The sequence below is a fragment of the Serinus canaria genome, chromosome 5 (genome assembly GCF_022539315.1).
Source record: "Serinus canaria isolate serCan28SL12 chromosome 5, serCan2020, whole genome shotgun sequence".
Lineage (NCBI taxonomy): Eukaryota > Metazoa > Chordata > Aves > Passeriformes > Fringillidae > Serinus > Serinus canaria.
In genome coordinates, this window is record NC_066319.1 from 46644599 (window position 1) to 46663968 (window position 19370).

Here is a 19370-nt window from a genome sequence, read left to right on the forward strand (position 1 = left end):
CCTAGCACCTGAATGACAAATTTTTAGTAATTTTGCTGTTTATGAGGCTCTTCCAATAATTTAAGACATTATTATTTTTCAAATGTATAAAACACAGGTACTAGCCTGTGAATTCAGGTGTAAATAGACCATTTCAATTTTGTATTAACCTCTCCCTCCAATTAGGCAAGAATTACTACGACATAATAGTTTCCTTTGGTTTTTTGCTTGCCTCTTCTCATCTGAGAAGTCCCCTACCTCCTTCCCTTCCAAAACATCTCCCTCATTTTCCTTCCTCTTAGTCCCAAACCCTTCTATGAAAGCTTCTCAATCAAGATTAGAAGAGTCCATCCTGGAAACTCCAGAGAGGGAGAGTCAAGAGGTGAAGGGCAGCAGGGAAGGAAGCATTTTAAATCAACCTGATAGCAAAAGACTAGGCATAATAACTGTGTCTGATCTGTCTTTTTAAGTAGGCTAATGCAAAGAGAACCTGCTCAGAAAAAGCTTTGAAAGACAAATTAATAAACCTATTGATTTTCCATCACTTGAGCCATCATTTTGAATGCAATATGAAGCTGCAATGAATGAAGCCACTCAAGCCCTGTACAGCTATGACAGGGAGCTGCTCAGAGAGCATTTTGCTCTAATGAAAGCCTAACAAAGACTCCCCAATGTCTTACAGGAGCCAAAACATACTCAGTTTTCAAAGCCATCTACTTTGTCTAGAAGGCAGGAACTGGGGTAGTTGGTTTTCTTCCTTACCAAGAAGGCAGGAACTGTAGCACCACTAAGTGAAAGGCACCCTGGGGACTCTGCCTCTTCACCTGACTTCCCTCCATGTACCTCTGGTCAAGAAGGAACCACTGAGGACTATAACCAATTTTCACAGTAAACTAATTACCTGTGTTCAATCAGTCCAGCCCTGTGTCACGGTGAGTAGAGAGGGAGACTGACCATCACCTCTACAAATAATCATCATCCCCCAAAATAAGGATCTAAATGTCCTAAAAAGCAAGTAATAGTATTTCTCTACTTTTCATCTCATGCACTACACTAGGTGCTGCATGCAGTCTTTGTTTTGGCTTTGGATGAGATCACCAGGCACTCATCACTGATTCTGTGCAGTTGAGAACAGCTGCACCCACCAGGATTCTCCTGAGAAACTGCACTCCATACCACATCCAACCAGCACAGAGACCTCAGAAAGCTCAGCCCTAAAGGTCTTCTGGAGCTAAAAATGCCACTGTCAGCAGGCAACTCCTCCATACCATTTTCATTCTCCTGTCATTTTTTTTTTTCCAAGGCAATTGAAAACAGTCAGAAAATGGCATGCCAAGAGGCTTCCTGTTCTATTAGCACTCTCTGCCAGACCCTACAGGGGCTCATCACAGACTCCAGAGAGCAGCGACACAGAGTCATGTAAACATGAAGCTAGTTTCCTCCCTGGCTCTTTGCAGATTTGATGGTCAAGGCCTCTATAACATAGATCTGAAAAAAAGTCATTCTTAAAAAGGTCATAAATGTAGTCTGGCAGATCATTCCTCCTGTGGTCAAGGATCCCCTGCTCTCTGCTTCCTGGAAGACTGCTTTATGGAGCCAATAGTAAGACTGCTGCCAGGTATCATCTTGCTGTCACATTTATATTCAATAGCAGGAAAAAAAGCATAATGAATTTTGCACTGTTTGGTCTGGTTAAGATCATCACAACTTTTTCAGTCAACTTAATCAACAATAAGTGAACCACACTATTTCCACTTGTGTGTAGGTGCCAGAAATACCACAGTGCTTATATAACACCTCACTCATACAAACAGCTTTCTTGCAAGGGGACATTTTTCATTCTCTAGGTCACTCATTGATTTTAAGAGCCCAAAACAACAACCCTATACCACACACTTTATACTAAAGTATTCTTACAATTTCTTTTTCTTATGGAATATGCTTCTCTTAATTTCTAATGATTTTCAATATCTTAAAAGTAATACAGGACAGATGGAGACAGGCAGCAATTTGCAGATAGTTTCTGCCCTGGAGACAAAACTACATGAGAGTATACTCTAAAAACACATTTTGTCATGTAATTCAACACAGAAAGGCCTGTGCTCTGCACTGCTGGTTCCTGGTTATATGTTTTACTGCTGTGGGAGCTTCCTGTATGCCATTGATGTGGCACAACTCAGTCTCCTGCAGAAGCAAAAGCTTCTGCCTTACTTTACTGGAGAGAGGATATCATTCAGATGTCTGCTCACAGGGGCCCTACCCTCTATTTCATCCTCTGTCTTCCAAAATAAAAAAGTTTGGAAGGCACTGGGAGAGAGTCTTAAAAGACACTTCTTGGGGAAAACCGTTCTCTGTACCACACATCCTACATATTTCTGACCTTCAACGTAAACTTGAAGGGAAAAAAAAATAATATAACAGGATTTTCAGCACTAGAGGACAGAGTCGCTGACAGTAATCCTGATGTTCCAGAAATTCCAGGAACTGGGAAGACTAGACAGAACTGGGCCAGACTAATTCAATGGCTTCTGTCAAGGAGGGATACACATAAAGTGATCTACAAACACATGTTCCTCTTTGTGAGCAGCACTAATACTCTTGAAATGACATAAGAACATTTGGTGGGAAACCAGTTCTAACTAACTACTGATACAAAACAAAACCTTCCCAAGGTGCAAGTCCATTTTAAACTGACAAAACTTGGGCTATCAGCAGCAAGTCAGCAGTGTTCCAGACAACTCTTTTCATCAAACCCCTATAAACTGCACTGTAATCAGACTGAATTTGCTGCACCAAATCATCCTCCTGCTTGAAATACAGAACAAACCTCTTACCTGGAACCTTTGAACCAACTCCAGTGACTGGCTGTCATTCTGGTCTGCTTCAAGGATTACATCTGTCAGTTTATGAATGATCACATCCAAAGGGCCCTGATCTTCAATGGGTTTGGTGAGGTCAAGCTGAAGAAACCAGAGAGAAACATTTTATTAATGTATGGGGGACCCAAGTTCTTGTCCCTGCCACCATCCGAGGTGCTGCTGCCACACAGATGACATTTACTTTACACAGTCCCTTTGTTTTGGTATGTTATCCAAATCCCTGAGAATTTACACATCAGTGAATGTCAGAAAACTTTACTCAGATACTTATTTCTCAGCAGTGTAGCTCTAATTCCATGAAAAACAGCAAAGTCATCAGCCAGTACCCTCCATCCAAACATCTCCCTGTGCTTCTCCACCCTAAACCAACATATGGCTCTTCAGCTCAGTTTCCTGTATGTTCACACACCTTCCTGGTACATTCACATACATGCAAAAGGAATGAGCCAACAAGGATTAACCACTAATAAAAGGAAAGTCTGCTGTGCCCACTGGGACTGCACAAAACAGCACCCAGGACAGGAATAAAGGTAACACAAAAGCAAGTGAATCAGGACCTGTGGAAATTCATCTGCTACTGAGACATCTATTTAGCTGGTAAGGAGGGGTGCAGCTCCCAGACAACTCCCAATAGCAGACTTTGGAGTTAGCTGGGTAGGAGACAAAGATTTGGGGTGAGGGTGCAGAAAGTCTGCTCCAGACAGCACAGGAAGGCATGAAAAAACAGTGGCAACATGTTAGAGGGCTTGGTCCCAGTACCAAAACAGGGCTCAAGAGCAGAAGAATCACCTGCACTGGAAAAGGATTGAGGAGTTCCCTCTTGATGAAATATCAATGCAAAGAAGCTTACTGGACATGTATGAGATGCATGCAAAGATCCTAGGAGAGCTGGCCAGTGTTATTGTGAGGGCTTGGATTTATCAAAATATAAATCAAAACTATGGAGATTCCAACTAAATCAGGTTAAAAAAATCTACCACAAGGGCAGTCTGCTGGCAGATGATGTATTGCAGACCCCTAAGATGCTCACAGAACTCGATGATCCCAGGAAGCTCACCAGATTTAACCAGTGTAAGTCAGAATTGGCTCATGTTCTAGCCAACACACCAGGCTGCTCACAGCACAAAATCTCTGAGAGTCAATTCAACCAGTGGTGAGACCTACTGCATCAATGACAACTTAACTTTGTAAATGCCAAGCCAGGAACATCTTTGAGAGGAAAGATGGATGTGTGCTCACTAAAGTTGATTTTACCTGCATGATCTTTTCTATTGCTGCTTTCTTTTTTATTCAGCTCTGGTGAAGAAGGGTGTGAGAGGCACAGGAGGGAGAGGAGTCCTGGGCTGCTGCTGCTGCTGCTGTTTTCTGTCTCATTAGCTTGAGTTTTGTCCTACTAAAATTTCCCACCCTACAGAAATGGCCCTGCCTTGAATTAAGAAGGTAAAGCTATAAGACAGGATCAAACCAAGACAACTAAACCAGCAGAGATCTGTCAGCCTTCTATTAATTTGCTAGTTGCTAATGTAACAGACCTATGGAGCTGAATTACTTTTCTTGTGTAGGCATTCTTATCTGGGCCAGGCTTCCCTGAGCAGAATAACTGAAGGTACCTATGGCACAAAAGCAAACTGAAAGACTGCCAGCTCCTCCCTCAGAGACCACCCTTGCTTGCCCATTACTGTATGCTCCTACTAACAGGTATGGGTTGGGGCCCTTTGAAGTCCTTATGCAGATTCCAATCCAACTGGAAAACACAGTGTGTGTCTCTCTTCCAAGGAGACAGAGGCACTGTTCGCAGGTGGGCAGCCACTCCTACCAGCCAAGAGACCAGCAGGACAGACTTGGTGAGGATGCTCAGGGATGGGTAAGCTGTGGCCAGGTGAGCCAGCTCACAGAAGGTCTGCCTGTCCTGACATATTTTCACTCTCACAAGTAGTGCAGCACAAAGGACAGCCTAAGTATCTGCAAAACGAAGGCAAAATGAAGTGAACTGCAGCTTGGCTAAAGAACATGGAAGGAGATAATTAATTTCTTCAACCAAGTTCCAGAAAAATCAGTTAATATCCTTAAAAGAAATCTCAGATGACTATACTGCTGCTTCTGATTTTTTTCCATCTGCCTATCACATCTGGAAGGAAACAGCAAAACAAAGAGTCCATTTAACTAGGTCAGAAAGTTCACGGTTGCCAAGGTACAAAATTCTGAATTAATCCATTTTCAGGACTTGCAGTTTGAAAAGCAGTAAGAAGTAAGCAAGCATTTGAGATTGGTTACCCCTCTACATTCTTCCTGAACTTTCAGCTCAATCTGCACGGAAACATTCAGAAAACAAGAACAGTCCTCCCTTTCAGCCTTGACCCAAGAATAGAAGTAAGCCTTCAAGGCAAATCCAGGCATTTCCAGCACAGTGCTTTCCACAAGCATAAGACATCTGGGCAAGATAACTTCTTCACAACAGTTGTGCCAGCTAAACACAACAGGTATATTTTGAGAACAAAACCAAATGCACATACTTTGCACACTGGAAAGCATTAAAAGGCTCCCTCTAACACTGTTCTGCTTCCCCCTCACCAGTAAAGCAATGTGAGAAATGACAGCATGATAAAGCAGCTTCTCTGGAAGGAAGTTCAGTGACCACTTCAATTGCCTCAAAAAGGACAGCAGGTACATTTTAGCCACAAAAACCTTCAAAATTTGATCCAGTATTTTGTGGATTGAAGGCTCAAACCATTTGCAAGAATAAGTTCTCTGTGTTTAGAGCCATGCTGTAGAAAGCAAATATTCCTGGGCTGTGTGGAATTTGGAAGAGATCCACCTTCCTTTTATGCACTAAGAAAAAAAAAGTAAAAGTAGAAGGAAAAAAAACGATTTGAGAAGGTAAAAAAGAAGCCTTTTCAAAGTGGAGTATCAAACCCAAAAAGAAGTCAGTGAAAGCAAAGTGCAAAATTTCTGATGGTCCTCTGCTGAGACCAACACTGATTCATTGTTTGTCATCAGCTGGAATTTGAGCCCTCCTACTTCCCTTCCCTTTCAGCCTCTCTCTCTCCGAATGAGAGAGATGAAATGATCTCTGCATTTGACATGGACACCCAAAGGTTTGTTATTGCAAAGAACCTACACCATAGCAACAGAAGTGAGAGAAAAGATTTATCAGAATCAGCTTGAAAAACTGGAGATATATCTATGGTGCCTTTTCTGTGAGGTAGGCTTTAGGCTGCAGAATACTCTGCTTGCCCTTCTGTATGTCAAAAAATCAATCCCAACCAGGTATTGGTTTCATGGCATTGTCACTTGTCACCAAAACCCAGCAAAACTCAGGTGCATGACATGGAAGAGAGTATCAATGCTGTACACTAGAAATAAACAAGGCATATATCTGACATGGATAGGTGCACTGTCTCTGGGTAAAAAACTGCCTGGATGGCCAGGCCCAGAGAGTGGTGGTGAATGGAGCTAAATGTGGAGTGGTGGGCAGCTGGTCACCCCTGGTGTTCACCAGGGTTCAGTATTGGTGCCAGTGCTGTTCAGTGTCATTATCAGTGATCTGGACAAGGGCATCAAGCGAGTGCAATTCAAACCAAGCTGGCCAGGTTGGTTGGTTGTTGATCTCCTGAAGGGCAGGAAGGCTCTGCAGGGGGATCTGGACAGGCTGGATCCATGGGCTGAGATCCAGCTGTATGAGGTCAACAAAGGTCAGGTGTCAGCTGCTGCACTGGGGTCACTCACAACAACCCCACACAACACCACAGGCTGGGGACAGAGTGGCTGGAAAGCTGCCTGGTGAAGAAGGACCTGGGGTGCCATCTGACAGCAGCTGAACATAAGCCAGCTGTGCCCAGGTGGCCAAGAAGGCCAATGGCACCTGGCCTGTGTCAGCAATGGTGTGGCCAGCAGGAGCAGGGCAGGGATTGTCCCCCTGTACTCAGCACTGGTGAGGCCACACCTCAAATCCTGTGTTCAGTTCTGGGCCCCCCAGGACAAGAAAGTCTATGAGGTGTTGAAACATTTCCAGAGAAGGGCAACAGAGCTGGGATAGGGTCCAGAACATGGATCTGATGAAGAGTGGCTGAGGGGGTGTTTAGCCTGGAGAAAAGGAGGGACCATATTGCTCTCCACAACCACCTGAAAGGAGGCTGCAGCCAGGTGGGAGTTGGTCTCTTCTCCCAAGTAACAAGTGGTAAGACACGGGGAAATGTCCTAAAATTGCACTAGGGGATATTTAGATTGGATACACTGAAAGAAGCCAATCATTAGAACAAGTTGCCCCAGGAAGTGGCAGAGTCACCATCCCTGGAGGAGTTTAAGACATGTAAATGTGGCACTTAGGGATCTGGTTTATGGGTGGACTTGGCAGTGCTGGGTTAACAGCTGGACTTGATCCAACCTAAATGATTATATGGTTCTGTATGCCTTTCCTGGTCCTTCAAATCCATATATGGAAGGAACCAACCAGTAGATAAATGCTCTTATCATAGCTGGCTGCAGCCAGCTTGACCACCTTTTAATAGAAGGACGGGCTGGAAGTTACAAAACACTCCAAGCTTAGAAATGACAGTCTCTCCCACAGGCTTCCCAAAGAATCCACTGGAGAGCAAGTTACAGGCACGCAGAGCTCTGTCTCTGCCCTCCTCTCCCCTTCCCCCTTCCTCTGTCCTCCAGGAACACACAGCCAGCACATTATCCAAATCATTATAGAGAAGGGCAAAAAATGTTTATTTCCATTAAGCATAATTTGTTTAAAGTTTTGGGGTTGTTTTTCTCCAGAACCCTGGCAATCCATCTGTATTGCAGGGACAGGGTGAGTGCCTGGCAGAGTGCCATGGCTCTCCACTGGTCCCAACTGCAATCCCACACAAATGCATTTCTGGAAGCTGTGTTTAAAAATAAAACTATGTCCAAGTGGAGAAAATCTGGATTTGTTCACTCAGGGGAAAAAAACCAAGCCAAACAACTACAAATGCTGGATTTAGGAAAAAGAAATATAATTTATAATAAAGATTAAAAATAGTTGTGTATTTTTTGTTTTATTCAGTGTTTCCAGTCTGGTATAATCAGCTGTATTTTCAGAATCTGTCTGATTAGGATTTGTGACTGATTTTTTTTTTAAAGCTCTTCTTCCAAAATAGTTTTTGGATTAGCATTCAGATGAAATGAAGTTTTAATACCAACCTGTATTTATATTCTTTTATCTGAACCAGAGAGTAATATCCACTGCTATATCCCTGAGCAATGTAGAGTCTACATTTCTATTTATCCTGACTTTTCTCTTACTATATTTTCATTAAAAACTAGGACCCATATAGCTATTCTTCATTTTGCTCCCATTCTCCAACCCACTAGCAAACTCCTCTCACCAGGATGCTGCTCTAAGTTCTTGCAATGTTCTCATTTGATGTGCTGCTAGGACTGGGGTGCTCTAGGATGTGCATCTTTTGAACAGGAGTGCACATCCCTTCACAGCAGCCTGTCATGCTGCAGGTAGAAAGTGTTCATTAAACTTTCAGCCAAAGGAGGTAAATGAAGGCAGAAGGTAAATCAGGAATCTAAGCTTTCTCAATAGGCAGTTAGCATCAAATCATCAGACATTTACTTAATAAAATGCCACAGAAGGGAAAGAATCCATTCAACTTTCTGGTTGGTTCAACCAGTCAATGCTCTCTGCTACACATTTCACCAATCACAGTCCAAAAGTCCCTTTGTGGCAATCTAACCACCCTCCTCCCTGTGAACTGGACATGCAACTTCAGCCTGACCTGACTTCTTTGCTCCTTAGTTCCTCAATTATTCTTGTATATGGAATTTTCTACACAAATCCATTGTATTCTGCTATTCAAATACTCAAGAAAGGCTGTGTTGGTCCCAAGACAATGTGGTGTTTATTTCAGTCAATTCAGCTTCTTAAACTCCACTGCATGAAAACCTTCAGTATTTTCACCCTCATCTTCCACTCCTGAGACTATTTTCTACCATGTATTTTCACCACACACATTTATATCAAAAGGCTTGTAAAATAAAGCTTTTTCAATTCTCCTCCCAACCCCAGCTCCAGTGTTTACCTGTGCTGTGCATCAATGCTGAGCAAGTCATAATGAAAAAGTCACAAGCTCAGATGAGAAAGCCAGATTTTCACAAAGCTGAACCCTGACAGCTGATCTATTGGTGGACACTGTTCTCTCCCAAAAAAACTCAAAGAAAGCATCTAAAAATATCTTAAGCACTTTGGAGAGGGGTAGGGAAGCAGCAAAAATCAATACCGTCAAATTCGCTGTTTCACCCCACTGTAAAAAGTAAACAAAAATATAGCTGATATTCTAATTACAGGTGAGAATGTGCTTGCTTTTGAAAGAAAGTGGGAAAATTTCCTGAGAGAAATCAGGAAACCAGTTGTGCATGTCCATCTATAAATGTAAGACCTATTTCTGCACAGCAACAGAACAGAAAGGCATGGAAACCTGACTGAATCAAATAAGACCAGCACATGCTTCTTTCATGAATTAAATCCTTCAGGAACAGTCCACTCCTGTCCTGTCCCTTCAGAGACTATACACTTAAAAAAGCAGCTGTCAGGTCTGTGCAGCACAAAACTGACACAAATAGCTCCCTGCCAAAGCATGGGAGGTAACAAAGTATATATCACTAAACAGTTCCTCACTGGAAAGACATTATGCTACCTGGCATTTTCAGTGGTATGAAGGCTCCCGTAGTTCCTAAAATATCCATGTATTGTGATTAAATAAATATTTGTACATTTAGGAGATTGTCTCCTCATCTCTCTTTCTGAGAAAAAAAGTTATCTGGGCTTTCATCAAGCCCAGATAGTGCAAAAGCATTCAGGACTTGCTGCTGCTGCTCATGAGGCCAAAGGAGAACACAAACTCCCCTAGGCAACAAACACCAGCTCTGTCCCATTGCAAAGAGCAAACAGGCACCTGACCATCAGGGCTGTAGAGAAAGAACAAAAAGTACACCAAGAGGGGCTGGCTTGTCTCTCCACGCCCCCCTTGCCCAGCATGAACCTGCACATCCTGTTGCAGCAGTGGCAATCTGAGAAAGGAAATCCTCTGCGGTGAGGAGAGGGCACCGCAGCAGCACCGGTACCAGCCACCCCCTCACAGGGGAACTCCTGCCCAGGCAGGAAGGAAACACCTTGAAACTACCCTACACCTTCCTCCTGGTCTTTCTGAAATCATGAGGTTGAAGACTGACCAAAGAGCTTACCCTTCTACCACTGCAGGACACTAGAGGTTATCTGCTGTCCTTCTGCCCAGCTTACTTTAGTAGAACCACCAAAGGAAAAGGAAAGCATGTCCCACACTGTGTTATGGCATGCAGACTCTCAGGCACATATCAGTGACATCCCAGGCATCAAGACATGCCTAAAGGTGAGGAGCAGCATAACACAGCCTATGAAGCTGGGTTTCCATTTTCCCGAGGACTGAAACTTTAACACCAGAGAAGATTCTGGGTTTAACAGATGGTTTCTTAGTGTTCTCTTGCATTCTTGTGTTTACTTTGCTTTCTGCTGGGCATAAGTTGCCAGAGAGTATGTGCAAGCTGCACATTTTCAGGAGCTGCACACAGCTGCTCCCCTGGAAGCTTGGCACCCTGTCTGAAACATCTGGGAAGTTCTCTCTTCTAGCTGTATTCTAGATAAAATGAAGGCAAAGGAAGCTCATAGGGGTTTTTTACACTACATATACTAACATACACAGACACCATTTATGGATTACTTCCCCAACTACTACACAAACTGACTGGTTATTGTACATTCAAGGCTTGTCCCCAAGGAATGCAATCCCCCAGGACCTTGATGAGCACTGCCTCCCCACAGCCTCCTCTGTCCCCTCCCACAAAAGCACAGAGCCAGCACTGCTCTGGCCTGTGCAGTAACAGTGGGATAAGTTACTGCACTCCAGTTACTCAAACCTCTCCCACTGCTGCCTTGATTTCCCCCCTTACTCCTCTGACCCTGGTATGGAGGGTCAGTGGTATATTTCCACTCAGCATCATTCTCCTAGTACTACTTAGTACTAAGTTTTGCCCCTTTGCTTCTTTAAAAGCAAGACAAGAAATCTCATGTTTGGGCTATGGCTAAAGTTCTTCACAGAAACCATTTTCAGCCTTTCTATTTTACCCAGGACTGGAACATTGTTACTAGAACTTTGTTTTAGACTTAGAGCCCAACACACACACAAAAATAAATTCTACCAATTAAAGTTTAACAGCTTGCTTTATGACCTGTACAATACCTTGGCAGTTGCAGAAAGTTCTTTCCAGAACTTGCCAAGATGTGGGAATGGCTGTTTCTGAGCATGATATTAAACTGAGAGCTCATTTCCCACTAGGATTGGACTGCAGTGAGCAGGGTTTTGTAGGCAAGTGGTTAAGCAGCTCAGTCTTACTCAGGGATGGTTTGAGAGGCAATTGCTGATTTTCAGCAATGCAGGAGAAATAATCAGTGTTACCCAAATCCAGAAAAGCCTCTTGCCAAGGGTGTCTCCTGAGGTCACCAAGGCTCCTGTGGATTAAGAAGGGCAGCAGAACAAATCCACAGATTAGCAGAGGAGAAAAGTTGAACAGAAAATGTGTGACATGGGAGGATTAGTGCTCCAAAGAATGAAAGCAAGTTATAGAAAAAGAAGAACACAGGAGAATGAGCATTCAGTATAACCTGCCTTGCTTCACTTCCTGGAACTGTCAAAAAGGCAATGTTCAGTGCACCAGATTAAAATGCTGTAGAGGAAATCTCAGGAGTGGAAGGTATGGGAAAATTACTACGTGGTTCACAGCATCTCTTGCCTGCTTCTGGAATGGGCAAACCAGACCCAGAAACCCTTCTTTTTACTTTACACAGCAGAATTTTAATCCTTTTTTGAGTGAGCTGGGTCAGCTGTAGCCCAGTTATTGAACCGACAGCTCAATCAACCCTGCAGGAGAGCAGAGGAGGAGTGGAATGGAGACACAATCCATGGAGAACCTTCCAGCTAACCTAGAATACAGAAATAGTGCAGCACTACAGCCAGTACAGCACAGGTAAGCAGAGGGAGGGGCACAAGAGTGGTGAACCTTTACTTCTCTAATGTTTTCAACCTTAATTATATCACCATACATGGAATCAAAACATCAAGACCTTACAGTACTACAAATACTTTTGGTTTTTAAGTAACTACTGGATACAGAGAATGTTAAGATGAAGGAAGCATATTCTGAAAGTTTCTCTTGAAGTCACACAAACACGGACTGCCTAACTTCCTTTTGATCATGGGATTAGATAAGTAGAAAAGCTGATACATAAGAAACATCCCCCAAGAAGCCTGGCTACTGCCCTTTATCCTAAGGGCTGACAAAGCTCAGCTCTGGACTTAAACCACACAGATCAGGCTCAGCTTTTGGATAATTCTTCAGCAGCACCTGTCAAACATCAAGAGCAGTCAGAGCTCCTGTGTGTGCAGCTGTACTTCCCATGACATTGCCAAAGTCTCCACTGTGTCTCTGCTGTAATTCTCCCTTCAACAAAGCTTCCCATCTGGCACAGCCAGGCTGCCAGAACCCTCTTCATTTCTGTTAGCTACTGGCCCCCAGAGAGCTGTATTTCTAGGTGATTTCCCTTTCTTAAGAGACTCTGGATGAGGCCAAGTTGTACGGAAATGTAGGTAGCACCCAAAGCACATTTAAACCAGTCTGCTCATCACTTTGCTGAATTTATGTGCTGCTTAATGTGTACTAGGAAATTTAAATACATGTGGAGGGAGCAATAGCTGTCCATGTAGAAAGTTGTTATGCTCTTTATTCACCCCCTGCCTAAACTAATTAGGATCGCTTCTGAAAAAAACCAAGAAATTGAAACACACTTCTCTTAAAAAAATCCCCCTTCATCCAAACACATTTTTACAGTGCTGCTCATGACCACTGGATAGCTAGCAACGCTTGTGCAACTGATAGAGGAGGAAGAGGAGGGAGAAGTATGCTGGAATAAGAGAGGGAAAAAACACAAAAGCTTTAGAAGACTTAGCCTGAAGGGAAAAAAAAACCAAATAAGGTTGCATTTAAACATAGAGGAGGCCATGTTCAGGCTGACCTATATCATATCTCCATGCTGTATGAGCAGAAATCAGAAGAGAGATCATAAAGAGATTGAAGAAACTGTGGCATTCCCTTCCATTCTCTTCCAGCAAGTATTATTTACGGAAGAATGAAGTTGCCTTTCAATTACAAAGCATTACTTCAGCTTGAAACCACTGCTCCCAGTGAGAAAACATGATGAAACCATCCCTTCCAAGGGTGAATTGAAAGGCATTTGAAATGGTCTTAAATGAACACAACTGCAAAGGTGAAACAGCTCATCATTTCTCAAATGGAGGAAGAAGGGCATAGGTGGAGATTACAATCATCCCTCACTGGTGCTGCACTGCTAGAAGGTATCTGAGAAAGGAGCAGAAAATGAAGTCAGGAGAAGGTGGCTGGGACACAGGCAATGCTCTAAATGGAGCCTCATGTGGTCTGACTCATTGCATCAGCAAATACCCTGGCACAGAGGTAGTAATCAATAGTTAATGGCCAAAAGTTTGTTTTGTAACAACTGCAAAACAGATTTGCTTTTTACTTTCTACCACGTCTGATGAAGCCTTCACAAGCGGTCCATGGCTCAGCCACACACCAGACACTTTTTCCCACTCAGGTGAATTGTCTTCCAATGCAGCACCTGCCCAACACATACAGAGAGCAATAGCCCAGGCAGAACATTTTAACTAAAATTCCTTTTAAATGACAGTGATAAAAGGTCTTGCCTTTGCTGTGCTGAGATTGTCTGACAATCCCTCTGAGGTTATAGCCCAGCTATTCTGAAGCAGGAAAACTAACATAAAATGTAGTAATACAAAGAAGGCTATGTCAAGCTGTGTTAGTTTAAATTACAGGATAAAATGGTATACAATTCAAGCAGATTTATGACTTCAGGATGGCAAATGTATAAAGAAAGTAATTAGTAAAGACTGCTGAGTTGTGAAAAGCTCTAGGATCTCATAATAAAGGATGCTTAGCATTTTTTGCCAGCATGCCAAAGAGCAAAACGTATTTTGGGAATACCCCAAAAAGAAGAAAAATTGGGATCTCCGTGTAGCAAGCACAGGGATAATATTAAAGATAATATAGAAATAGCCACAAATTTTACACAAATGTTTGGCTTCAGCTTTCAACAAGAATAAAGAGGCTGGTCATGGGGGCAAGGGAAGGTGGTGAACGGAGATGGATACAGATTCATCTATGGGTAGCAGCAGCCAAAGCCAGAAATCATGGAGTGAGATTCACAGGAGTGAATAACTACAATAAATTCAGCCTTCTTCCTGCAGTCAGAGAGGAATGAATAAACACCTTGACATTTCAAATTCATTTAGCCTGTCTTATTTTCATGTTCTAGAATAAGAGGAATCACACCTGAAACATGCCTGATCAGAAGGAGCCCAGTGGAGTGGCACAGATGTCAGATGACTCTTCAGAGTTTAATGTGCTGAAGGGAAACTGTATCTCTCCCATACTGTATACTTAAAAAAACCCCAAAAAACCACCACCACCACCACCAAAAAAAAAAAAAAAAAGAACCACCCCTCCCCCCATCTCTAGAAAACAAAATTAAAATTCAATTAAACAAAACATGACATAGATCTACACATAGATCAGAGGATGGTGATACAAGGGTTCTGAATAACTGTATCCTTCATACAGTGTTCCCAAACAATTAAGGGGAAAAAAAAAAGGCAACTATATCAGGGAAAGAGGGAAAAACAACAGCTACTTACTGTTCATCTGACCTAGCAGTATAACAGCATTTCAGTGCATTTGAAAATGCAGAAAAATAATCAGATCTTTAGGCGTAAATAAAAAAAGGTAGTAAAAAGTGACATGAATCTCAAAAAGACAGACCAGACCCATCTAATTGGCTGTATGACCACTGATTCTCTAGACAGAGAAAATGCAGCAAAGCATTTTCCTTTTTTTCTTTCTTTTTTTTTTTCCTCAGTAAAGCATGCAGGCAGGTGGAACTGAAGAAAGACAAGGACTTGTAGAAGCAGAGGAAGGTGAGTGAAGGGTTAATAAAAGAGAAGATGACAATGGCTTGCATGCTGATAGCAGCAGTGGCAAACCAGAGAGGCTGTGCTAGAGTGGCATTCCTCAGGCACTGGTTTTCTGATCATTTTATTTAATATCTTCATTAGTGGTCTTAGCACAGTAAGTAGATTACTGGTATCTAAACAGTGTAACTGGCTCCACCACTTAGCAGTATCATGCAGAAGGAAGAATCAGAAATAGAACAACACTGAGTAAACACAAAATTAAAATGATGATGACATGACAAAAAATACCTCAGTTTCGCTAGGATTAGGGTATTTTACCTGAGGTTTTTAAGAGTTAAACTACTGAAAAATGCACTACTGAGAGCCCTATTGAACAGCTTCACTCAGTTAAGGCATCCATGACGAGAAGTAGAAAATCAAAATGAAAAGAAGGCTTAAGAATTCAACTAAACTTTTTAAGTTACAGGCTCAAGAACACAGAAAATCTCTTCCACACATTCCATGGCCACAGATCCTTATAAACTATGCAGATTCTTTGAGTGTTAACCATTTTCTGGCAAGAAATAGCTTACCTTAATCATAAATACTGTAGCTGCACTGGAATAGTAACTGATTTGATGCTATAAATGGGCATTCTGGGGTGTACAGCACCAACTGAAATCTGCTACCCAGGAACACATTTGTTCCTGCAGTTCCTTAAATATTCTCAGAGGAGCAAAAGAACTAGTAGGTACAGCAATGGAGATCAAACAAAAGAATCTCAGGTTCCAGATTATTCAATCTTGCATTCCACTTCATAAACAGAGCACTAAGTGAGCAGCACAGAGGCAAGATTAAAAAAGGACTATCAGAAACATCCCTCAGGAAGAAGCAGGCAAAGCAGCACTTTGTCATTGACCTGCAAATCATGTCTGGCACACTCCCTAGTTCTGGTGTCTTCCCTCATGCACTTGACTGACAAGCCATCAGATGGAGAAGGAACCTGCAGCTCTGCCCTTGGCAAGGCAGCCAGGCCATGCTGGACTTCTGCAAGGATCCTACAGATACCTTGTCTCACTGAGATGGCTGGGCTCATTTACACGAGTATCAGTGACACAAAAGTAGGTCAAAACTTCATTTTAATTGGTTGACAACAGTTTCAGATTTTGTCTCACAAGCCTTCCATCTGACTGTTGGGGCTTTAAAATTACATAAACCACCCCTCCCTACTCATTTTCTTTTCCTTTTTGCTGTTTGAACAGGAAAATTACTTCCTGTTCAGGGAAGACAGTGAATGCTAGGGTAATTAAATGAGCTAGAAAAAGAACAGCTAAAGTTGCATTTTTTATTCCTCACTCAGCTCTGTTTACAGGAATGTCAAGCCTTCCTGTCACAGCAACAGGTAAAACACCCAAAGAAAATGTTGGTATGCCTCCCACAGACGCCAAATCCCATCTTCACTATTCATACTCATTTTAACAGGCAAAGATGGGAAGGGGGTAAAATAGTTAAAATACAAGGACGCAGCTAGAGTGAGAAAAGCCTGTCTCTGTGTAGCTTGCATCCACAGGACAGAGAGTGCCAGACACACTCCTAGAAGGTCTCATGCTATAACCTAGTTTTCAACCATGTTTGCACACACTCTCTGCCTGAGCTCTGATTTCAAGGCACTTGACTGTCACTCAGCTCTCTGTCAAGACACCCTCTGCTGCTTCTCATGCATCAGCACAGATGATGCCTCATTTGCCCCCTTTTCTTCTCCAATCTTTTGCATGAGGGTAGCTCTGAACTCTTTCCAAATTTCACCATGGCATCATTTCTCCACTGCTTTCACCTGGGCCAAACCCATTCTGTCAACTGGCAGAGAGAGCTGGTCCCAGCTCCTGTCTGTCCCCAGACCCCTGGGCAGCAGCCATTCCCAGCAGCCTCAGTTTGACACTTTGGTCTTCCTCCCCTCAGCTGGGTTTTTTATTGTAACTAGTTTTCATTATTTTATATAATAGAATTTTCATAATTCTAGTTTTGCTTTTCTACCTCTGGCTCTTACCTCAACCTCTGCTTTTGCTCCTGTCCCAGCCAGCTCTCTGAGCTCCCCTTACATCAATCTCTGTAAATATAACACCAAACTAGTGGGCCTGCTACTTAAAAGTCATCATCAATTCTCTCAGACTCTCTCCTTCTTGCAATCCAGACCTTCCAGATTCCTTGTATTTCTCACCACATCACCCTTCTTTTGGATCAGAGGGAAGTCTTCCCCTGTTCATCTTCAAAATTCATGAGTTTATTCTCTCCTGCCTCTCACTCACCCACAAAGCCAACTTCCCCAGCCCACTTCAAAAACTAAACCAGTGCCTTCACATTTTCCTGCATCCTGCTGCTTCCACTGCAGAAAAGCTTACCATAAACATCTACACAGCTCTGGCACTGCTAGACTTCACACCCCTTTTTCCAATTCCTGCTTTGCTGGAGTGACATAAAGTCACTTCTAATGACTTTATGTCACTTTAAAGTCACTTCAAACGCTCAGAAATCTTCTGCCTTTCCCCAAAGGTCTCTTTGACTCCATCTACCAGCTTGACCACACCTAGATTTAGAGAAGCAAGGGTATGAGTGTGACACTGCCCCTAAACATAGCTACACAGCTTTGAGCAAGGACACTCTGAACTTCTAAGGGCAGAACAACATGCACAGAGGCAGCTCAGCTGAACTTAGAGCCTTGACCACTCAGAAAGATTTTCACCAAAAAAAGATAATTATAATATACACATTTATACATGGCAAACACATTTATATATTCTTTTACGTATATATTCCTACCTTTTTAAAAGTTCTTGTTGGAGAAGATCTACATACACATGTTCTTCCTCCCCTTTGCTTCTAACTAGTTAATTTTCACTTAAGACATGGCAGAGAAGAAACCACTACATTAGCACTCTGAACCATCTTCAGAAACCAAGCTATGCTGAGCTTCTGCACATTTCCTTGTAGTCATTTGTCACCACTGGAGTATTTAAAAGCCTACATTTCAGGGTGAAAAGGGGGCTTGAAACCCTACATTGCATTTCAGTGACATCACTTGATCATCAGAAGTACTCTCTGACATTAGTCCTTAAAACCATGACATGAACACAAACTCTTTCCTTTGTTCCACTTGGGAGCCAAGCACCTCACCATAACCAGCCAGCCTCAAGTTTTCTGAGCAGGAAAAACTAAAATCATATATCATGGCTGGCATGGCTTCTATACCCAGAAGTTTTCACATCCAGTTGGCAGAAAGAGCCTGTTTGCTGACAGAACCCCTTCCACACCCTTCATGAGTGTTTGGTCTTTGCTCTTAGCCTAAGGAAAATATCTTTAAACCTCTTGGGCACAAGCACACTTGAAACTTTCAGGATAAATCTGTATTTCCAATGAAACCCCATTTCCTTACTGAAAACACAAGATGTTAAAACTTTTCATTTTAATTTATGGCATTAGTCACACAAGAATCATCTTCCCATAACTTCAGGGAAAACTTCTATGTAATGAGACTTTTAATGGACCATGCTGAAAAATAGAGCCAAATTTTCCCCCTTTGCATCACCTGACTTATTGTACTTGCTCAATCCACTGGAACTGAAAAGCTGACTTAAAAACCTCAGAGAACTGGCAAAAAGAGTTCCTGCAGATTAAGCTCACCCTGCACATCACAGCTGAGAGAAAAAACTATTCCCAGCAGGAGCTGGTAAGGCAATTTCCAAAGGCTGCTTCCTTTAAGCTGTGTTACAATGTGAGTACAGATGCCTTCAGCAGTGGACCCCCAGCAGAAGGCAGGTGATCCAGAGCTGTCCAATCCCTTATTCTCACTTTACCAGAGACATTAAAGTGTTTCTGACCATGACTTCCCTCTCCACTTTGCATCTCTCTAAATGCCTCCTTTATTTCCCTTCTTCCCTGGCAGCTGAGGACGACTCCTGAACTGGCATCTCCCTCCTCTCCAGCCAGTTCCTGTCAGCTCAGTCAGGCCACCAGTGCCTGCCAGCAGCCCACAGGGCCATCCCTCACTGCTGTTTACAGACAGGAAAGAGAAGGTGTTTGACCCAGCTGGCCCCTACTAAAGATAAAGTTATCACAGCTCCAAGTGTTCCTATCCACATCTGCTGGTAGGAGGAAATAACTTGTCTGAGCTGGAGCAGAGGATGTTGGAGAGCTATGAATCAGAAAGCTGCTCATTCAGTGAGTAGTAAATGGCACCTTACCATTATTTCTCCCTATTTGCATGGGAAGAAGAGGCAGGGTGTTGAGGCGATGTGGGGAAAGGCAGAGATCTTTATGTAAAACCAGAGCCAAACCTTCCTGGTGCCTCCCTGCACAACTGCAGTGTCTCATGCACACAAGAACTCCAGTGCACTGAAAGCATAACTGCTGGCAAACAGGAAGCACTGCAAGATCTCCATGCATGCCCTGAAGTGCTGAACTCCAA

The 19370-nt window shown here is 42.8% G+C and overlaps 1 protein-coding gene across 9 annotated transcripts in view; it reads right to left on the minus strand.

The window, feature by feature from the left end:
• Positions 1-19370, minus strand: part of ITPK1 (inositol-tetrakisphosphate 1-kinase) — a 139467-nt gene that overhangs the window by 66762 nt on the left and 53335 nt on the right. For all 9 annotated transcript variants that reach the window (XM_050974667.1, XM_050974670.1, XM_050974673.1 and 6 more), the window contains one exon: positions 2814-2939. In XM_050974667.1, coding sequence (XP_050830624.1) covers positions 2814-2939 — 126 coding nt within the window. The remainder of the gene's footprint in view (positions 1-2813; positions 2940-19370) is intronic.